This window comes from Pseudorasbora parva, chromosome 5 (genome assembly GCF_024679245.1).
Source record: "Pseudorasbora parva isolate DD20220531a chromosome 5, ASM2467924v1, whole genome shotgun sequence".
NCBI classification, from domain to species: domain Eukaryota; kingdom Metazoa; phylum Chordata; class Actinopteri; order Cypriniformes; family Gobionidae; genus Pseudorasbora; species Pseudorasbora parva.
In genome coordinates, this window is record NC_090176.1 from 22,868,469 (window position 1) to 22,892,179 (window position 23,711).

The following is a 23,711-nucleotide window of genomic DNA, read 5'->3' on the forward strand; positions in this document are numbered from 1 at the left end:
AAACTGTATTTCTACATCATATGAATGACCATTCAGTCCTTTTTTTCATAAGCACAATCTTATTAGCTTTTGGCAGTTCCTGTACACGTCCTTTAGTTGTCCCACTAATGTTTTCTTTATTTTTTCCATTTGGCTTCTCATGTAAATTTCACCTCTGCTAACTCATTTTTTTCAGTATTTGGGGTTGGATGAGGTTTGCATGGATGCAAAAGGGCAAGAATTGCTTGGATTGAGCCACGTGTCCACAGTTCCTTCCAAGACTGTGAATTTTCATACATCAGATCACATTTCAGGAAATTCATTGAATGTTGGCGTATAATTGGAAGCTTTCATGCACACTTGCTGTTGAAGCTGTTTGTTGCCTCCAAATGTCACATAAGGTAATGATGATGATTTTAGAGGAATACTTTTAATCAAATGCACCCAAAATGTGGGGGAAATTTCATTTGAAAATGAGCATCCCTAAGCTAAACTCACTGAGAAACAACTGAAATGATGGTAGTACTGATTAATTGGAATTGGTCATTTCCTTTTTATTTTAACTTAATTAATGCTAATAATAATTCAAATTAATTACAGATGTTCCCAGTGTGATATTTGGTACAAACTAGTAGCATCAACCATTTGGAATTCACCCTTTTTATTGATCTGTAGCTGGTGATGGACTTGTGTTTTATGTTCTGGTCATGGACTTGTAATGCCTTCAACATGATTGAAATGAGGACCAGTTTGATCCTAATTTTTTTAAAAGAAGCCTTGTATATGCTCACCAAGGCTGCATTTATTTGATCCAAAATACAGTAAAGAATGTTAATTATTATTACAATTTAAAATAACTCTTTTTCTATTTGAATATATTTTAAAAATGTAATTTATTCATGTGATGGTAAACGCTGAATTTTCTCAGTATCATTACTCAAGTCGTATGATATGATGATGATTTGCTTCTCAAGAAAAAATTCTTATTATTATCATCAATGTAAAAAAAAAGACATGTTGCTTAATATTTTTGTAGAAAAGACTTGTGTTTCTTAATACTTTTGTAGAAACCATGATACATTTTTTCATTATTTACTTTTTTTTAAAAGAAAAAAAAATCTTACTGACCCCAAACTTTTGATTAGTAAGGTATCATCTTGCTGTTGATTTATTCTTATTTAATAGAAACCATTTGTGGACTCGTGTTTAGAACTAAAAGTAAAAGTAAGACCGTACTACGGTACGGTCATTTGATGCACAGGTGACGGATATGGTGATGCTTTCTGTTGATGAGCTGCGGTCTGTGGTTTGTGTTAGTCTATCTGATTTTCCAGGCTTTACCATACTCCTATTAATAACACACACACACACACACACACACACACACACACACACACACACACACACACACACACACACACACACACACACACACACACACACACACACACACACACACACACTTTATTTCTATGAAACCCACCATGTGTTGTGTGAAGAATGTACAGGGGTCATAACCCCACTTCAAAGCCTCGTTACATCCATTTTTAACAGGCTTGCTTCTTTAGAGGAGACTAACTCTGAGCTTAATGCCTCTGATAGGCCCACACATCCCAGAACTGCACTTTAAATGACATTATTATGCTTTCACTGTTGGGCTTGATGATGGCATAAATTGATGCTTAGTGTTTAGCATTCCCAGTTTAAAAGATATCCCAGACACCAGGGTTTCATGGACTGATTTTAATGCACATACTGAACTCTGACCCAGAGATCAAAGATTATAAGGTCAGGCAGTGGGAAGCACAATTCACACAGTTGTTGTCCATTTGCAAACAGCATGAAGTTAGGATCATGGGAAAGACACGTCATCTGAGAATACAAGCAAGGTTATGAGAATAATCTGCCTTGTAACATTAAGCAGTGTTTAGAAATACTAGTTTTAAAAATGCAATATTACTTTACTCATTATGAAAAATAAATGCATTGTGTAAATTAATTTCCATGATTATTTTCATTATTTTCCATGATGACCATAACAGGAATGCTTGTGGTGATGATATTTGTGGAGTTTTTTGTCTAATTGTGGGTAAATAAATATAAGTTTAATTAATATAATCATTATAAAATTAAAATAAATTGTAATAATAGTAATTTGATTAAAAATTTATCAGTTGTAGCTTATGTCAGTATGTAATTAGCTTTGCGTCCAACACTATTGTTATCAACATCATATTATCAACATATTATTATGATTATTATTATTAATATATTAAAACAATATAACGTAATAAAATGCTATCAATATACAATCAAAATGTGAATATAAAAACATTGTTTTCCCTCATTCACTATTATTATTATTGAACTATACAGTTAAGGCCCACTGAAGTGCTTTGAACCCGCGCCGCATTATTCAATGTGTTGACGTCATTTCCCCTGAAATGGCTCCAGCTGTTAGCAGCTCCTCCCCTTTTTTGAAACGGCCAATAGCGTTTCGTTTATATGCAGTTTGACTAGAGCCTTTCTGTTTGGTAAAGCCAGTTTTACAGTCATACTAAAAACTAAAAAGCTTAAATTATGATTTCAGCAGGCCTTTAAAGGTTTACTTCAGCGATTAGCATATGGCTTTGTATCAGTGGAAACCCTGGAGTATATTCAAATGATCGTGCTCCCCCCTCATATCCCACTGAGACGAGATTTATGCATTTTATTTCTGGAAAAATTCCTCCTATGATGCAAATTGACGATATGCAAAGTAAACTCACTCATTATATTGAACAGACATGTTCAGTTTTTAGTAGTGTCTTCTCCAACTCAGTCACAGTAATCCAGTTGGTGGCTTTGGGAATGGCCTCACAGGGCAGCGAAGCATTCTGGGAATTGTAGTCTTTCATCCCCATGAGACAAAAATACATGTTCTGTCTTTTCTCAGTCTAGAAAGCACCAAATTCAAAAATAATTTCACATTTCTACTACATTAATGACCCAGTTTAAATACAGATTCATCTTCCCAGCGCTGAAGTACCCCTTTAAATTCTACAAAATCAGAAAATGAGTTGTGGTTAATTTACCTAAAGACACTCCCAGTTTTTGTTACCAGTTAGTTAATATAAAGTATATGACTGTTTGTTGTTCCGTTAATATTATGTTATATAGGGCCTTCAAATGTTGTGTTGGACAGCGGGCAGCCTTTGAGTCAGTAACAAACTACAATTGGTCTCATTGGTGTGTCGAGAGGTCATGCGATTTCCTGCCGTCCACTGGTGTCAGGCTGCATCACTGAATAAATACACTGGTATTTCTAGCACGTTATAGCACATCTTTTGGAGCTGCCCAACAGTAATCACCATTAAATACATTCTTCAGGATTTAGCTGCTCCTTTATCAGAGTACTTAGCAAATCCACATCTCAGATAGATGCTGGATTCCTCTGGCACTCCTCTGGTAGGTTGGTTGATTATGAAATTGCAGCTTTGAGTGGAGATTTGAGCTCGTTCTTGATTACGACGCTGTTTTCTGACCTAGGATCAGTTAAGGATTTGATGGGTTGTTTGTTACATAATCTAAAATGTCATTGAGCACAATGAATCACGTCTTTTGATTAACTGCTTTAGGGAGTGTGTGTTTGTTGTGACATGGTATAAGTTTGGCGTGGCTCTCATCTTGAGGAGATGGCTTACACAACAAGCCGCGAGGGGGATGAGGAATCCATTACATCCTGCACACTTCCTGTTCACATTACACTGTCCTCCTACACACAGCTACAAGTCCTCATATTTAATGTTTCCATCGCTGTTTATGATTTGTTATCAGTAAAAATTAAAATGATGTGTAACTTCTAAACTGCCCTTCATTATAATTGCCTATTTTATTTTTTTCCACTTGATGGAAAGATGCTAGCGGAGCTAAATATGTTTGCTAACCTGATAACACAAATATTTCTGCTCATATTTAAAGGGTTAGTTCACCCAAAAATGAAATTTATGTCATAAATGACCCACCCTAATGTCGTTCCACACCCTCTCCTCTTCCTTGTTTGTTTTCAATCCTCAAATACAGATTCAAACGGTTATGAATCAGTGAATTGATTAAGGATTCGGATCGCGTGTCAAACGGCCGAACTTCCGAAATCACGTGACATTGGCGATCCGAATCATAAATCAATACGCCGATTCATAACCATTAGAATCTTTATTTGAGGATTGAACACAAACAAGGAAGAGAAGACAATGCTGAATAAAGTCGTAGTTTTTGTTATTTTTGGACCAAAATGTATTTTCGATGCTTCAAGAAATTCTAACTAACTGATGTCACATATGGACTACTGTGATGATGTTTTTATTCCCTTTCTGGACATGGACAGTATAGTGTGAATACACTTGCATACGCTCTCGGACTAAATATAAAATATCTTAAACTGTGTTCTGAAGATGAACGGAGGTCTTACTGGTGTGGAACGACATTAGGGTGGGTAATTTATGACATAAATTTACTTTTTTGGGTGAACTAACCCTTTAAAGGTGCATTCAGTAGTAAGGTGCTAATTTAAAAAGGTTTACACATTTAGAAATCATTTGTTTTTGTGTTCTGTCATGAATGGTGTCACTCACATGAGATAAAGACTGTATTCATATCTATTATGTAGGGTTTTTTTTCTGTTTTATTCCAAAAAATATTATTCTGTTTAATTACGTATGGTGCGGTCACCTCCTCAATGTATTACGCCATGTTGAATTAACGTGACCTGTGGTGGTTCACTGAACATAATAGAGAATCTTTGCACTCATTGGCTGCCGCGTCTATAGACACACTAGTATTGTTTTGTGATGCAAAGAGCTAAAATTTGACAATGTAAAACACTTATAATAGTGCTTTACCAATAGAAAACCAGTACCTGTATGGCCCAAGACAGAAAACAGAAAATATCTGAAGCCAGACAGAAAGACCAACAAAAGTGTCTATACATTGGTACGACATACACAAGGTGGAAAGATTTGATGACAGAGAAAACTCATTAGATGGCAGTACAGCACCTGACTCCTTTGTGGTTTTGGAATCCTTCTTTAGGAACTAAAGGGGTGTCGAATCCTGCTCCTGAAGGCGCAACCCCAATTAAATTAATTTGCACCAGCAACTCAATGTCTTCAGGATTACTAGAAACCTTTAGGGAGGTATGTTGGGACAAGTTGGAGCTAAACTCTGCAGAACCTTGGCCCTCCTGGACCAGGGTTGGATACATCTGAACTAGATACTCCTCAACAGCAACCTACCAAGTACAGTATTTTCTGGAAGTTAAAATGTGCTGCAACTTACATTCTAAAGTGACTTATATAGTGCAATTAAACATGTAAAACAGGTACAAAGCTTGCACATTTGGATTCATGCCGAATGAGCCCAATATATTTTCCCTCACACCTTTAGTTCCAATTTAGTTTTGGTGTTGTTATTTATGATCAATGCTACTATAATTTTTTTGCTTTATACTTATGTTTTTCTGCATACCTGTTCTGTTCGGAATACTTTAAATTTAAAGGATTTATTGTGAAGTGAGTGAAACTAAAATACACATTTATAGTGTTTATAGTGTTTTGTTTACCAGTATTGTATGAATGTAATGGGACTTATACATCGTGTTTCTTTTTCTCTGAACATTTTGACTCAGTGTGGCTTATTTTCCGGAAAATATGGCAGCACCCTGAAATCTTCATTGCTTCTAGTTGACGCATCAAGGTAATGGTGCACTTGCAGTAGCTTGTTTTAAAATCTCTTTTGATGTTAATTATTTTGAAGGGCTCTGAAATGGGAAGCAAAAAGTTCACAGAATGTGAACCCATCGAGAGCGTGGCAGTGTTGGTAGGACACATGTTGCTGTTTTTAATAAATATTAACACTGCTAGCTCTCCCGTGTAGGAGGCAGCAGGAGCGCCTGCTTTACTCCATCAGAGCGAAGAGCTTGCTGTGTGTGGAATGTGTAAGGCAGTGATGTGAAACAGATGCCTCCTCTGCAGGCTTGACGCTACACGTGGCCGCTGTCTCTCCAGACGGGATCTGCATAAAACGGACAAGGTGCGAGCCAAGCAATCCGGTCCAGCATCTAATAGACTAGACTACCGTGGCATGACTTCGCAGCACGTGCGATCACAGACCTTCTGGTGATGATGATGATGTTGTCACATATACACACACACTATGTTTCCCTCGTCCTTCTTCCAGTGTGTCTCAGCAGGGACCACAGTTTGAGTGTCTGTACCGTACGCAGCGCGGCCCACACCCCGGGCCTGCCAGTCCAGGCCCAAATCACAGGGCTGCTAACCGCAGGGAGCTAATTGTAGCACAGCTCCTTGAGGCGCTTCCCTTTAATTCTCTCCCTGGTTTCGCTCACTCGCTCTCCACAGATTAAACATAAACAATCGCTGATATAGCTCGGAAGATCTGGCCCGCGGAAACAAGCCAAGAGGATATGTGAGGAGTGGAATCTGAATCTGAAAACTTTCCAGAAACTCAAGGCTGACGTGTTTAGAATCTAGCATGAACCAGTCACTCTGTAGTTGAGGCTTTTAGGGGGCTTTTTAGACTGTATTCACTAAAAAGTAGAAACTTTTGGAATGGGGCAAGGAGCGAGAGGAGGAATGGGGTTGTGATTTGGCCCAGGGCTGATTCGAACCCTGATCCACATGAGCTGACAACTCTTATACTGTATAAGAGTAGCGTATACCTTGACTTTTAAAATTTCTTTTTTAATGGAGATGTACCATGAAATTCTTCAAAATGATTTGTTTTACCTCATAAATCATAGATATATATGTATTAGTATGTATTTGCGTATGTATGTATATATATGCATGTGTGTAAATATATCATTTTTTTTTCATCTCTGGAAAAAATTAAGAGAGCCCTTAACATTTATTTCTCAAATTTGTGACAGTGCTTTAATTTTATTTTCTGCTAACACGTAACAACTTTCACCAAGCTGAATGCTCACTATTAACCACAACAGTCATTTTGTTTTATAGGCCATTTCAAGTTTTTGTTGTGACTTAAAGCTGATATCTAAGTGACTGAGTTGTTTGCTTACTTTTTATTTAGTCCTCCCATTTATGCCATTCCATAAGTTTGTTCATATGCTAATTAGCCTAATACTTTGTCAGCATGGGCTCATTGTTACCTTATATATTATAATACATTGTATATTTATATTAAGCAAAAATAACAGTAAAAGACATTAAAAGACAAAATAACATTCATAAAGACATGTATGATGTTACAAAATATTAATATTACAAATTAATTCTGTTTTATTGGAAACAAAATGTTAAGCAGCACAAATCTTTTCAAAATTGATAATAATAAATGTTTCTTGATCATCAAATCATCATATTAGAATGATTTCTGATGGATCATGTGACACTGAAGGCTGGAGTAATGATGCTGATAATTCAGTTTTTACATCACAAGAATAAAATATATTTGAATAGACAACAATTGTTTAAAAATCTTCACAATATTACTGTTTTACTTATTTTTTTGATCAAATAAATGCATCCTTGGTGAGCATAAGAGACTTCTTTCAAAAACACTAAAATCTTATCTACCCCAAACATTTGAACCGTGATGTATATCAAACTACCATGGTATTATGATTTATGATACCATTACTGTGCAATGATAACACCATAATATAGAAGATTTTGTTTTGTTTTGGTAAAGGTGGTCATTGGACATGTAGTGATGTTGATCATTCTTCAGCTCTGCTAGTGTGTTTAAGACATTTGTGGTGGTCTCTGGTCTCCATCTCTAATGATCTTGGCGGCTGTTCTGATGAAGATCTAAACTCTGGAACATCTGGCTAGCACTTTATCATCCCACTGGCCAGTTTTCTTCTGCATGTTTGACCAACAATTACAGGGTTGCCAAACTGCAAATGACCCCCCCTGCATATTGTACATAACCTATGGAATGCTGGCTTCAGAACGACTGGCTTGGAAAATGTTCCAACAAAACTGTAAATAGCCCATATCTTTTTCTTTCTTTCCGTAACATGGTTACGTTGGAGATTTCTGTGGCCTGGTACAGTCGGTCCACGAGGTTTCCTCACCAGTGATGGGACATTTTCAAACCAAAGTACCTTAGAAGAATTTTAATAACGTAAGAGGATTACTTTCATTCTGTTACACACAGTGCTTATTTTGTTCATTGTAGCCTCAATGAACAAGTTAAACTTGAAACTGCTTATTAAAGTGTGTTATGAGGGTTGATGTTTGGTACAGAAACATTAGACACTGGAGAGTGTTAATGGCTCTGTGTTATAACAGCATTTGAAATGTTTTGCTGCTAAGCTTGCCAAAACCATTTACAACGGGAGAGGATGATTTCCAAACCATCTGATATAAACATGATGAAAAGACTCTGATGTATTCAGATGTGTACATCACACACACCAGGTCCCCATCTGTCCTGCTTAGTGTTAGATTTTACAGGATGGGATTCTTGTTATCCATAAATCATTCATACTTTGAGTGATGAGTTCAAAGAAAAAACAGGCTTGTGATGTTACATAAGAACTTCATAATTTACAATAGTGACAACATTAGCCTTGAGTAACATTATTTTATGCAGTCTGTCATGTATTATCAGGCTTTGTGTCCTCATGGCCAGCAGAGGGCAGCGTGTGATTTCAAGAAGGCATCTCACGAGCCTAACAAAAGCAGCAGTTTTAGGTTATGTCAAATTTGTGTGACAATTGATAGACAGTGATTTAATTTTATTTTCTGTTAAACATGGGTGTAACAACTTTCACCAAGCTGAATGCTCACTATTAACCACAACAGTCTTTTGTTTTATAGGCCATTTCAAGTTTTTGTTGTGACTTAAAGCTGATATCTAGGTGACTGAGTTGTTTGCTTACTTTTTATTTAGTCCTCCCGTTTAAGACATGCCATCATTTTGTTCATATGCTAACACGCATGGAAACAAGAGGCAGGATTAATCACACAAGCCAGTCATACCCCATCATATCCACTCAGCACGATGGAGGCATTGCCTCCTCTCACATGACTTCCCTCATTCATTCTCAGTTTCCCCCCAACAAACCCTCCGCACTCTTTAAGGTTTCTTTTAAAACTCAATGGGCTCAGGGGAGGCAAGAGAGATCCAGACTACTGATCTAACTGTACCTGCTGGTGTTGCTGTTGGAGAGTTTTACTTTATTTAATGTCTCATTTTGTAAGTTTTGCAATGATTTTATTTTTATTTTTATATGGATTCTTTTCTCAAACAATTTTTTGAAGAAGCACTGCCTCCCTTGCCTCCTCGGAGGAAACACCCTTAATGTATAGGCATGAAACGGCTTCACATAAAGGATTTTCAACATCACAGTATCTGTGTTACAAGTATTTATATTATCACAGAAGAACTGGATAAAAGTTTATAGTTTGGATATAAACACCTGATGTCTTAAGAAAGTGATCAATATCAAACAAATCTCGTTTTGAAAGTAACTTGGTGGTTGTATCGGTTACATTGTGTTACGTCACCAGGTGGCGACAAGTGACTATTTGTCATTGACTCATTCAGTCAAGAGATTTGTTCAAAGACCATTCATTCATTCATTCATTCATTCATTCATTCATTCATTCATTCATTCATTCATGCATTCATTCATTCATTCATTCATTCATTCATTCATTTATTGATTATTTTGTTTATTTATTTATTCATTCATTAATTCATTCATTCAAACCTTATTTTTAATAAATAAATAATTCAGATTAATTAAACATTTTAAATAGACTGCATCTATTAAGATTTTGTCAGAACCTCTAGTAAATGTCATGTTATTTTGTTTAGTTGTCTATTCAGAATTGTGGGAGAATCTGTTTGAACCCAAAAGAATTGTGATTCTCAATTTATCCCGAATCCTGCAGCTCTAGTTTGAGGGAATTTATATCCTAACCATATTTAACTTAAAGGCTTAATTTACTGTGTACCGTTTGTTCTACAGACATGTCTATATGGTGTTTTTTATATGCTTAGACAAACCGTGTGAAAATTCATAAGTCAACACCATTGTTGAGTATCTTCTCATTAAAACTCCAGTGAACCAAAGACAGTCTCAAAAAGGGGGTTTGAAATCGCTGGTGTTTCTTGTAACGTGATCGTCAGTGAGTAGATCTCGGAGCTTGTGTGAGTGGATGTCGGGCTAATTTACATGTTCATAGAACCGCGAATACTAAATGAGGCATGGCTGTAGAGTTACCTTCAAGCTATTTTGAGGCATGAGGTTTTTTTTTTCTCAAGGAAAACTGTTTAAATGTGTCATTTTGGTGATCAAAGATTCGTTTTAAAGGATAAAAAAGATTGACTGCTGGGAGAGAATTGATTAACAAGCTGAAAAAGTCTTATTTCGTATGAATTCTGAGCAGTCCTGCGCTCTGTTTCAGATGGAGCAGTTTTCAGATGATGAGCTGGATCACGCTGCAGAGGAGGACAGCGATAAAGAGGACCAGGACCTGGACAAAATGTTTGGAGCATGGCTCGGAGAGCTCGACAAACTCACAAAGGTGAGGATGAGAGATGATAACCTGCAGATGTGTACCTTGTAGGTGCAGTGATGGTGATAATTTAAATGATTATGTCATGGTTGTCAGTATAGATTAGGTCTGTGATGTCACAACTCATGAGGCTTTAAGCAGCATGAAGAATCTGTCAATCTTTCAATTAACTTGTTTTGTGCAGCATAGATGCATTTTAGTTCACTATTTAAGCTTCTTTTTTAGTTTGAATGTTATTCAGCAAAATGTATTAAGAATGAATGACTTCAGTAATCTGTATTTTTTCTGAATTACATCAGTGATAATCTGTATTTTTGAATGAATCAGACAGTCTTGAAATCCCTCCACAGTGTTAACAGTAACAGTACTGCCAGGTGAACCTACTGTATTTATGAAGTCTCATCAATCTTTGTTTCTCTTTCTTTAGAGTCTAGATGATGGGAGACCAGAGAAGATGCAGAAAGCACCTCTCCGACAAGAGTCAAACATGGCCAACATGGCCTACCGCTTTTCCATTTATAACATCAACGGTATACACAGTATACACTCTACATTACAAAATTCTGTTCTATTATTATTGACAGTGTTATATTGTTAATATTCTAATATCATTATGACCTCAGTCAGGGACTATATATTCCACAATTGATACACATTTTAATGTCATTATGGTATTTTGTCAATACCATAAGGATCATTATGGTCTCTCCCTGAAATTCAGTGTCTCATTCACTAAGCACGCATACACATAATTTGTGCATAAAATGTCCATACTAACGATTTTAAGAACAAATCACAATTCACCAAAGATTTCGCAATATTTGTTTTTCTTCGCAATATACGCAAAAGTAACTTGTATGGCTTTATAATCATGTTAAGAAGTTACATTTCATCCTAACATGACCATAATTACATTGAAAGATATTGCATTCATTGTATCATATGATCCATATATAAAATGATGTATAAAATGATAAAGAGTAAGAGAATCTGCATTTTTAGCTTCAGCTGTGAGGTTTCTCTGAATAACGCAGATATATGATTTGGATGTATTTTTTTTGTTTGTATGTTTTTTTAACAATGTGTTTATTGTTTTTTAATTATGCAAGACAGGTAACAGGGAAACACATTTCCAATTTGTCACAGTTATTTCCCACCCCAACAATAGAACACATCACTCATTCCTCCCATATAGAAATATACAAGAGTCTCAAACAAGAAACGATCTAAATGCAAAACAAATATCACAAGATACCCTAAAACCAAAAATACATTACTGTACTTTACACGTTAGTTACATTTTTCTGCAAAGCGACACAGAAACTAAAAAACACTTATACAAATTTACATCTCCTGTAATAAATGACCAATATTATTGTTGTTGATGTAGTAGTTAAATGGCTTCCATATTTCTTCATATACTCCCATTATTTGGGTGTTTTATGCAAATTTACTAGCCTTGTACAAACGGCCACTCGTTTAGAATACTCCAAATTCACTAACATCAGAACGAGGTTGTGAATAAATGTATGTGCGTACGAGCGTTTTGTGAATCAGGCGGAGATTTTTCTTGAGAAGTTCTCCTGTGCGTACAAATATGAAAGAATCCACGCTATTATTAGTGAATGAGACCCATTATGATATAATGAAGAAGCACCTACATATTCTCCAATCTCTGACTTCATTTTAAATCACTTTTAAAATGCTCTGTTCTAATGTATTTAAAAATGTCACTTATTTCCTGTGATGAAAACTGAATTTTTAGCATCATTACTCAGGTCTTCAGTCACATGTTCCTTCAGAAATCCCTCTAAAATGCTGATTTGCTGCTCAAGAAACATTTATTATTATTATTATCAAGGTTGAGTACAGTTGTGCTGATGCTTGATATTTTTGTGGAAACTGTAATACCGGATTTTTTCGGTATTATTTGATTAATATTAGTCTAGTAGAACAGCAATTTTGTTAAAATACAAATCTTTTGCAACTTTATACATTTCTTTACTGTCACTTTTGATCAGCTTAAATAAAAGTGTTAATTTCATCCAAAAACAAGTCTCACTGACCTCAAATGTTGGAACGGTAGTGTATTCCAAAATCATTTTTACATGTATAGCCCACACTAAAGTAATAATTACTTCAGAATCGATACACCCCTCAAGAAGTCCTGATGATTTTAGAAAAGTTCCCTTAGGAAAATATAAAATGATCACAGAACTCTGCATCCGCCCAAAACAGACAGGATTTACTGAGGAGTTTACTTGTTTCCATTTCCATTTTTGTGAATTCTCACTTGCACAGATTCTGCCAGTTTGGCTGGGCTGTTTGGTTATACAAAGGAACTCAAGGCCCTTGAGATATAAACATCTTACTTAGTCATAATAAATATTGGCATGCTTAAATTAGCTGGTTTGTGTGTGAATGTTTGTTTACTTACAGAGGCACTGAATCAGGGTGACGCAGTGGATCTGGATGCTCTGATGGCGGACCTCTGTTCCATCGAGCAGGAGCTCAGCACCATCGGCAAGCCCAGCAGCGCTTCATCTCGCCTCGGAATGGCCAGTGACCCTAAAGTCCGTCAGAAGCCACCGGCCGGCCGCAGTCACAGCGCTAAGCACACGGGCAGCGGCAGCGGAGGGGCGAGTAGCAGTGGCGGCAGCACCAGCAGCAGTACCCGTGCCTCGCCAGCGTCTACGGTCAGAGTGGGCAGCACCTCCAGCAGACCCTCGCTGGCATCCAACTTCTCTCTGGATGATATCACAGCCCAGCTGGAAAAGGCCTCCCAAAGCATGGACGAAGCAGCCAGGCAGAGCTCCACATCCTTTGGCTCCGCGATCTCAGCGCCATACTCTTCCGCCACTGTCCGGCGGCCGACCTCCCATCATCATCATCGCAGGACAGGGTCCGTGGGTACAGTCACTGAGCATGAGGTGCGGTCTTTTGTCCATTCCTCTCGCTCTAGCATCAACTCTGCTTCTGCGTCCAGCATGGACTCGCTGGACATTGATAAACCCAAGTCTGAGCAGGACGGGTTACAGGACGGACAGGACCAGCCGAGTTCAGAGGTAAACAATGCTTCATATTGTTCATATCTCAAATAGAGTTTTACCACTGAGAGAGCATTATCTGCTCTCTTTGAAGGATACATGCAATCATTTCAAATAAGACAAAAGAAGTATTAAAATAAGCCAACTAAAATCGTAACATCAAGATATTTCTTATTTTACTTTGTTCCTGTGTGAAGAAAAGAGACTGTTGAAGTGGTAGTGTTCCCACTGTTTTGAAAAACCTATATATAGTAGCTTTATTTTTAAAAGTGTCATGTCTAGACTTAGAGAAGTCATGCAAATTAATAAAATCTTATTTTATTAAAAATTCTGTTGGCATTTGTATAATGAAGGACATTTCTCTAATTATGCTAAGCTCTAAAATATTTATGGGGTAAAAATAAATAAACTGTTTTTAATTCTTTCCAGTAAATGCCTGAAAAAACTGGAAAAAGTTATCACTGTGTACGTTAGAGATAGTCCAAAAGGTTGAGAATATTGAATATTATTGGCATTGATTAGGCTGTCTAGCCTCTGGAGCGCTTAAAAAGCAGCCTTTGTTGGCAGCTCACTAGGTTTTGGAATGGAGCCGAGTTCATCAAGCCCCTAGCAGGGCAGATTAAGCATTAAAATGAGAGCAGTTTCTATCCCTGACTGAAAAACCAAATAAAAGCGGCTTTTACCCTCACTACAGACTTAATTACACAGATAAGTGATTTTGCAGAAGTTTGGTGTTGTATTTAGACATAGTCTAACCCAAATATTTAAAGGTTTAACTTTCAACCCATTGTGATTATGGTTAAATATATGAAGACTTCTCAGATGCATCAGTTATCAGTTACATTTTCTTTGAATTATCATGACATGTGCCTTGTATTGCCTTTCCTTGATCATTTACTCACCCCCATTTCATCCAAGATGTTCATGTCTTTCTTTCTTCAGTCAAAAAGAAATGAAGGTTTATGAGGAAAACATTCCAGGATTTTTCTCCATATAGTGGACTTCAACGGGGTCCAATGGGTTGAAGGTCCAAATCGCAGCTTCAAAAGGCAATAAATGATCCCAGCAGAGGAATAAGGTCTCTTATCTATAACTGGAAATTTAAAAAATAATAATAATAAACATACTTTGTAACCAGAAATGCTGCAAAATCTTGCACTAGCTCTGCAATTCGCCACGGATTATTTAATTAGTTGGAAAGGTCACATGATGTAGGCAGAAATATCGACCGTGTTAAAGGAACACTCCACTTTTTTGGAAAATAGGCTGCTGTGTTTTACCGCTTTTAAATCTATTAAGCCGATCTCTGGGTCTGGAGGTAACACTTTTAGCATAGCTTAGCATAAATCATTGATTCTGATTAGACCGTTAGCATCTCACTAAAAAAGAACCAAAGACTTTTAATATTTTTCCTATTCAATACTTTCTGGAGTAACAACGTGTGCTAAGACTGACGGAAAAAGAAAAGTTGTGATTTTCTAGACCAATAGGGCTAGGAACTACATTCGCATTCCTGCGTAATAATCAAGGATATTAGGATATTACACAGCACCTGCATGCTGCACCTGTGGTACGGCAACAGTTCCTTGATTATTAGAAAATCTTTTCTTTTTCCGTCAGTCTCGGTATACAATGTTACTACAGATTTTTAGCATAGCTTGTCAAGTATTAAATAGTACAAAATTAAATTGTACAAAAATGTCAACTATTAAATAGTACAAAAATATTGAAAGTCTTCAGTCATATTTGAGTGAGATGCTAACGGTCTAATCAGAATCAATGATCTATGCTAAGCTATGCTAAAAGAATTACCTCCAGACCCGGAGATCGGCTAAATGGATTTGAAAGCGGTGAAACAACTGTTTAACTCTAGGGGAGTTGGAAAAGGAGCCTATTTTCAAAAGAGTGGAGTGTTCCTCTAACAAAGAGAAAGTGCAAAGACTAAATCAAACAGCCTTTACAAAAAGCCTTTTGAAGCTGCAATTTGGACCTTCAACCCATTGGACCCCGTTGAAGTCCACTATATGGAGAAAAATCCTGGAATGTTTTTCTCAAAAACCTTCATTTCTTTTCGAATGAAGAAAGAAAGACATGAACATCTTGGATGACATGGGGGTGAGTAAATGATCAAGGAAAGGCAATACAAGGCACATGTCATGCACTATGGTAATTCAAAGTGCTTTTCACAGAAAAGGGAATTTAAATAATCACAAAATGAAAACATGGACAATTCAAATGGTTTTAAAAGGAATTAAAAAAAGAAACAAATATGATATAGCTATAAGAAGAATTAAAAGAGTAAGAAGATGATACATAGATAAACTGCTCATCTGGAAAAGCACCAGTGTATTATATTTTTCACAGCTGCATGTTTTACTGTGAGATTTTCCCATGTTGATTACTGTCTATGGTGTTCTTTCGGTGCACCTAAGTAATCTATTGGACATCTCCAATAGATCCGATTTTTCACCTAAAAACGGACAGGAAGAGCAGATTTGGTCCCCGAAATCGAGTTTCGCATTAAACCCACTACACTACCACAGACTCAGACCGTCGACGTGTTTTCATCTCTCAATTTCCTAATTAACATTTCAGAATAATTGATGTCTCTTTTATTTAATCTAGAAATGTCTCCAACGTCTTGATGGGCGATTAGTATTTTGACCCTGTTGCTGTTTGTCTGGCAGCTTGTGTGAATTAATCTGTGGAACAGAATGAGTGTGTGGTGTGGTCACAGATGAAATGATTTAGGAAGGCACACAGATCACTGCTATTTAAAGCTGTCTGAAACGCAGTCAATGAGCTGCATGCTTCCTTTGCCTCTGTGGTGGAAAAGTCTCTCAGCAGATTGATGTGGAGGGATTTCACTAATCTATCCTTCTATCCCACAGATTTTTACTGACAAACATGATTGACCTACAGATGATAGATAAGTGATTCAGCCGTTTGCAAACTTTTGCTAAACCTGGACACACCGCCCTGTCCCTTCAACCACATATATTTTCCCAAACCCTCCAAAGTCATATAAACAAATATGAAAATGTAAAATGCAGTGTTTTGTGATTGGTTAAACTTTTCTGAAGTGTTCTGATTGGCTAAAACGGCCAAGCCAGTTAGTCTTTTTTTCCAAGCTCAACTGAAATGATACCTATAAAGTTCTTTAAGTGTGCATTAAGTGATATACAGAACTGTTTTTGTCACAATAATTACATAAAATGCATTATAAATGTTTATTTCTATTGTTTTTTTAATTATGTTTTAATCATTTAGCAGATGCTTTTGATATTATTTTAATGTATTATTATTATATTTTATTAATTTAGCATTTAATTTAATCATGCACACTATTTAAAAAAGCAAGAAAAAAAACTGCTTTTAGCACTTAATACCACATGCATCTTATATCAAACCACAGTGGTTTTTGTGATTTGTCCATAGAAAAATGTGATCTTATGTTATTTGAAATGGACCATTTTCTTTCTAGTTGCAGTGATTATTGCTCACAGTTTTCCCCTATGCTTTCACACTATGGAAAATCATTAATGTTTATTAATCAAAGCACTAATGACTCTTGTCTCTCTCTCTTTGCACAAAGCACTCGTATCTGGACAGGGAGACCTCTCTCATTCTGCAAAGCATTGCAGGAAAGCCCTCTCACTTGCTGACCAAGGTGATGCCATCTTTCCACCTCTGGATGTATTGAGTTTCTCTTAGTGGCTTCCTAACCCCTCTATGCATGCCAGCATCATTTTCACCCATTCTTCTTCCATCACTTGTCTTTGAGTTAAGACTCTGAGTTAAGGGTACTCTTCTAATGAAACAAAACTTTGTAACCTTATTCCTATAATTTCAGTTTTATTTTGGTTCATTACATACAGTAAATCAAAAGTAAATTCAGTAAATAAAAGCACATTAGGGGAATAAGTATAAATGGTTGATGCAAAATGATGTGCATGGATACTTAACATCACACACAATATTTGTGGTGTTCTATAACAAAACAGGAATGTTCAAGACCTCTATTAACTCAAACTCTCCATGTTTGCATTGTTGATCATAGTGCTCTAAATTTTTAAGGCCTATTCACACCAAGCCTGATAAGTAAAAAAAATCTAAAATATTCATTAATATTTTTGTGCACAACACTCTCAAAAAAAAGCTTGTATATGTGAATAAATACCAAAATTACAGATTTAATTCCTGCCAAAGTAAGCATTATTCTCGAATGTGCAATGAGCTGTGGATAAAGGTGTCTGGCAAATTCATAAATATTAAAGGGATATTTCACCAAAAAAATGTAATTAGGAGAAAGGCCGTTTGAAGCAAATTGTTGGGTTTTTGTAAGATATAAAATATCTATATTTAAATCTTTGTAAAGTAAAATATCTAGCTTCCTCTAGACCACCTTCTGTATTCAACTTACGTCGGATGTAGTGTAAGCGCTTTGACCTGTGAGAGGTGTTACACTTTCTTCGTATGTTGAATACGGAAAGATTGTCTGGACAGAAGCTAGATGTTTACTTTATACGTTTTAAATATGGATATATTTCTTACACAAACACATCGATACGCTTCAAAGGGCCTTTATTGACCTGCTAGAGCCATATGGATTACTTTTATAATGGATGGATGCTCTTATATATATATATATATATATATATATATATATATATATATATATATATATATATATATATATATATATATATATTATATACATACACCTCTGATTGTATTCGTCTGAAAGAAGAATTTCATATACACCCAGGATGGCTTAAGGATCAATGATGTCATTTTTGGGTGAACTATCCCTTTAAATAGGTGTCAAATTGGAACGTATTAATTTGGTGTAGAAAGTTTCATGGAGTTTTATAGTTTAATTTGACAATCTTGTTGTGCGTGTGAATAGACCTTTAGTTTTCATCATGTTCATTTATTTGGGATACATAACGCTACATCTGTACTAAGCCCCTAAAGAGCTTGGAGGGAAGCTGGGAAGATAAAATGTTATGCTTTTGCATTCACTTAAGAAATTGGTGATTCTAATTGTATAAAATGGGTGGAAAAATTGTATTTTAATGCTTTTGTGAGTAAACACAACATTTCTTGAGGGAACACTATACTTTTGCCAGAGAATTTTATAGTTTTAGCAAGCAAATCACACATTTTCTGGGGGAATGCAAAAGCGTTGAAGTATAAATTTTCCTCCCATCTAATTTTTTTTTCTTCATCACCATGTTCCCTTAGGGGCTCTGTAACATCTGAGATGTTCTCTTGAAAGCAAATTGTTTTGCACTATGCACTATGTTTTGCACTTTCTTTAGGTATATCTGGAGAGCATGCATGCATGTTTTGAAATACGTTTCGAGCTACGCGTTATCGGCAGCTCTTCAGCACTGCGTGTCCAAATCAAATAATTAAATATGGGATTTTGTGGAGCTCATTCCATTTAGAGGTTAAACATTTGGACATCTGAGAAGAGTATAATACTAGAACATGAGGATGAAAACTGGAAATGGAGGATTTATAATTGCTGTTAGATTATTGCTTCTGTTATTATGGAAGGAAACTTAGTTTCGTCACTGCTTATGTAACACAACATCTGTGATAATGACTGTAAGTGATGACAGTGAGCTCCCTCAGGGTTTGTATGTACCTGTTTTTTAGATAGGTACACCCTCAGATCGTTTAGCTGTGGACAGGTGGCAGACGGACCCGCAAGGTAGCAAGTGACATAATGATCAGCGCAACAGATGGATTCTTGGAAGAGATTGAGTTTCTTCAGTAACAGCAGGCTGCAGTCCCATTACAACAGAAGTGTTGCGCTCCCACAAGCAACCAGTGTTTGTTTGCTCTTTTTTTTTTGAGGATTTACCTGCTCAACAAAAGCAGTTTGTAAACCAGACCTCCATTAAGCAGTGTTTGGGATTTAAGCTTTCTTAGCACAGATCGGATTATCCTGTTAAACTTTTCTGTCGCCTATAGACCCATGGAAGCCTGTCCAGTGCCGTCCACTCCTGATAATCAAATTCATTGTGTTAAACCTAACACAAACTCATGGAAGCCATTTTATATTTTGGCTAATTGATGATTGCATATTCCTACAATCTGCTGAAACCCCACTGATTATGTTGGGTGAACCACCATGCTTACCAAAAACCATATGTAGAAATTCACAAAAAATCGGCACCTCATTAAAAATACATTTTCCTTTGAGATCGGGTTGGATAAACCGTTCACTGAGAAAGGTCATGCTGACTTTCAATCAGTTTAGAAATCGGTTTACAAATGTGCTTAAAGTGAAGTTGGACTGTCATTTCTTGTGTTGTTCTTTGCTGTTTTGTTGTGGACACTGAAGTGTGTGTCAGCTTTGTTGTGGCGGCATTAGCAAGGCTTGGAGTCGGATGAGGAGATCTGATTGGTTGCAGGAGTTGAGTGAACGTGCTGTTAATCCTCTTTGCACTCGGGAGGTTTCATCACCTAGATTTTCATTCCTTATTCTGACACTGGTGTGTTCATCACTGCCCTCGTGAAAAAGAAGTACAGTTTAGCATACTTTTAAAAAGAGTTCTAATTATGGATATAATATTCTAGACTATGTAATTGCCAATTTTTAATGAAGTCTATGAAATGAAATCTAGTTCAATCTCATAACTGTAGAGGACACAGGCTGATAGGTCATTTACGTGCAATCTGCAAGCAGTCGCACCATTACCACATATGGCACAAACTGATTGGCCTCTGCTGATCATTCAGCCAATCAGATCACTTGATCAACATTATTATACTCTGGTTAAGTGTTTGCTGTAGGCTAGTCCTGCAGCGTGCTATCAGTTCCCTTAAAACCCTCCACCTCCCCAGCTCCACCTGCCTAGAGCAGGATTCATGTCTGTTGAGTGTCTGTGTATCTATTAGCAGTAAAGCCATATTGGTTTTGCGGAAGCGTAGTAGATCTAGTCTGCTAAGACCAAATACATTAACATTGCCATATTTGATAACATGCTAAATCTAAATCTTGAGGGTTGTCATGATTGAACTTTCAAAATAATATCAAATAACACACTACAGTTTAAATTATAATTGAGTGTTTCACATGTGCATGTTTTGTTAGTCAACACATAATTATTATTATTTATTTTTTTACTTTTTTAACAAAAATTATGTACTTAAAGTAATTTTTTTGTTTAGTATCATTAAAAAGTGCACTTTTAAAACTTAAATGTATTGAGAAACAGTCGTAAAAGTGGCCTTTTATTTCATTAATATTATCTGCAAGTAAGTATAGATACTTTTAAGATTTGCACATCAAGCACACTTCTTTTTCACAATGGGGTGCAAATTAATTTTAATCAAATGAATCCGTTCTTATCACGGTAATTGCTTTATCCTTATGTAAATAAACTTCACAGTCTTGTAAAAATGTCTTCAGATTCAGCTGTTGTTTGTGACGCACTACGCTGACGTTCATAATGTGAGGTGCCAACACCTACAGCTCCTGGGTTTATGTCTCTCACCATACGCCTCTTCTCCACTTTTATTTGAGTCACTGATAACCGTAAGTCTGCCCTCAGGGGACGCACCTGCTCACAGAGATGTCTTTCTCTCTCCTCTCACTGCTCACAAGCTGCACTTGTCTCAGAATTTCCGAAAAACCTTGGATCCTGTACAAGCCTTGATATTGGAGTAATATAGATAATTGTAGTTTCTGCAGCCAGGTGGTTTGTGATGTAGAATTATGGGTCAGGAGAACAGCTGCTGGGCAGTTTCTGCTGCTGCTTTAGCACCATTTTGTTTCCTTCTTAAACAAAGGGTCATTCAGTTTTGGAATTGAGGCCTTGAAATTCAATAGTGGTATTCACTATCACTATTATAAGCCACTAATGATATCTGGATTCTTAACATCCGATCAGGCCATTCTTATAGAAAAATATGTGGAGACATGCTTCATGTTAATATGTGTCAGCGATATCCTGTTTCTACATGAGTCGGTGAGCTCATGCCACAGAAACATGAAAATAAAACGATACAGTTTCACACATGCATATTAGTCAGGGTTTATTTTGATGGTTCAGCTCACAGATTCTTTTAATCCTTACAAAAATGTACCATTTAAGTTCAAATAGACCATACACTTTATTTACATGGTCAAGAACAGGGGTGGGAATCAGGATATGATACTCTATGGCTCAGCATACCAATAATATCACGATATAGCAATTTTGCGATAATCAATGTACAATATTGCCTTGCCTTGCCTAAGTAGAGGTTTTCCAGACTTTGGACTTAAACGTGGCAGTAGCATTTATTTTACTCACACAGCTGTCTGCTATCCTGTTAAAAACGTCTTTTTCTTAGGCTAGTTAACTGATGTTCAGGCTTCCCTTATTGATGTGGTGAGCGCCACCTCGAGGAGCCATGAAGTAGCGAGCAGGGAAATCTCTTTAGAGCGCGTTATTTTATTCATTAAAATATTGATATTTGGCGCCAGCTTATCGATTCTCATATCGCACGGAGAAGGACAATGATATATTGCCCTGTTGATGTTTTGTCCCACCCTTGCTCAAGAATAATCAAAATTTGACAAAACATTCCAAAAATAGACTGTTTTACACCATGTAAATATGTTAATTTATTGCCATTACCCAATTAAAGGGATAGTTCACCTTAAAATTAAAATTCTCTGAGCAGTTGCTCACTCATGTTACTTGTTCATCTTTGAAATGATAATAAAGATATTGTTAATCAAACCTGAGAGATTTCTGTCCCTCATTTAAAGTCCATTTCGCCAAAATATTGATGCTTCAAAAAGTCGTAAAAGAATCGAGCAATTGCAGTTGAGCTTCCTTTTACTCTGAGCAGACTTATGTACTGTATGTGTTGATGTGAATAAAGGCCTACTCATTCATTCTACTCTAAATAAATCTACTCCTTTTATCAATTGATAAACTGATTGTGCCTCTTCAGAAGACTTGATTAAACTGCTTGATTCGTATGGGTTACTTTTATAATCTCTTTATGAACTTTTTGAAGCTTTTGGTGAAATTAACTTTCAGTGGAGGGACAAAAATCTCTTAATCTGATGAATATAAGCAAGAGTAAATGTATGGCTCTGATTATGAATATGATGCTAATTGCATGTTTAATATTACTGTAGCCATTGTGCTCAGCATTAGTCAGGGGAGGATGTGTACTCTTAAGAGGCTTCAGCTGTAATTCCTCCCTTATTTGCCATTTTGTTATTTAAAACGGGAAGGCATGCGTGTCCAAATTTTAGGATGATTCTGTAGCTGCAGTCAGTCTTCCTGTCCCCTTGTATTGTTTTCTTGTGTGTATTTGTGTGTTATTCACTGCAGTGTGAGAAGATAATGCACTGTGATTCGGCACAATCCCAAGCCCAGACTAAAGCAATTGCACACAAATACACACGCAGAGACAGAGAGGAGGACTTGACAGAAGTGCATCTGACAGTAAAAGGGGAGGGATCATCTCTTTGTTTTAGAGAGAGAGAGAGAGAGAGAGAGAGAGAGAGAGAGAGAGAGAGAGAGAGAGAGAGAGAGAGAGAGAGAGAGAGAGAGAGAGAGAGAGAGAGCAAGAGCTTAGCCAGTAGACGAGAGGTAGTAGAGTGTAGCTAGTTTTGCCCATCCTCCACCTCTCCGCTGGTTGTAGTATGTGCGCTTTACGCTCTTGGGCAGACAAGCTTCTCTCTGGGAATCATTTGTGCTGTTGGAAAAAGATTCCTGTCATTTCAGTAATCTTACAGCTGACCATTACGGATTTACATGGACGTTAAACTGCTCTGAGCATGGATCTGCACACCTCAGCAATGGCCAGAACAGTCATGAATAGATGTGGACCAGCTTCAGACTTGCTACAATGGGATATTTTTCTGTTCGACTGGACCTATAACTCTAAATGTGACTATTGAAAAGCAGCTTTCTGTAATCTGTTGATGTGAATCTGTATTAGGGATTGCTAAAGGGCTACCCAATGCAAATGGGAAGAACGCCAGGAGAAGAGCGCTCAGATTGTATTTACCAACAGATGTCTTAGTACTGCTTGTTTTTAAGCCTTTATTTTCCTCTTTATTCGTTGTACCAAATAAGTTACTGTTCTCTTTACGGTCAAAAATAAC

The 23,711-nt window shown here is 36.7% G+C and overlaps 1 protein-coding gene across 2 annotated transcripts in view; it reads left to right on the forward strand.

The window, feature by feature from the left end:
- The window catches only part of raph1a (Ras association (RalGDS/AF-6) and pleckstrin homology domains 1a), a 96,794-nt gene that overhangs the window by 48,008 nt on the left and 25,075 nt on the right, over window positions 1-23,711 (forward strand). The window contains exons 3-6 of one of the 2 annotated variants that reach the window (XM_067443517.1): window positions 10,422-10,541; window positions 10,960-11,062; window positions 12,972-13,597; window positions 17,175-17,249. In XM_067443517.1, the coding sequence (XP_067299618.1) occupies window positions 10,422-10,541; window positions 10,960-11,062; window positions 12,972-13,597; window positions 17,175-17,249 (924 nt within the window). The remainder of the gene's footprint in view (window positions 1-10,421; window positions 10,542-10,959; window positions 11,063-12,971; window positions 13,598-17,174; window positions 17,250-23,711) is intronic. The other variant, XM_067443518.1, reaches the window with a different exon arrangement.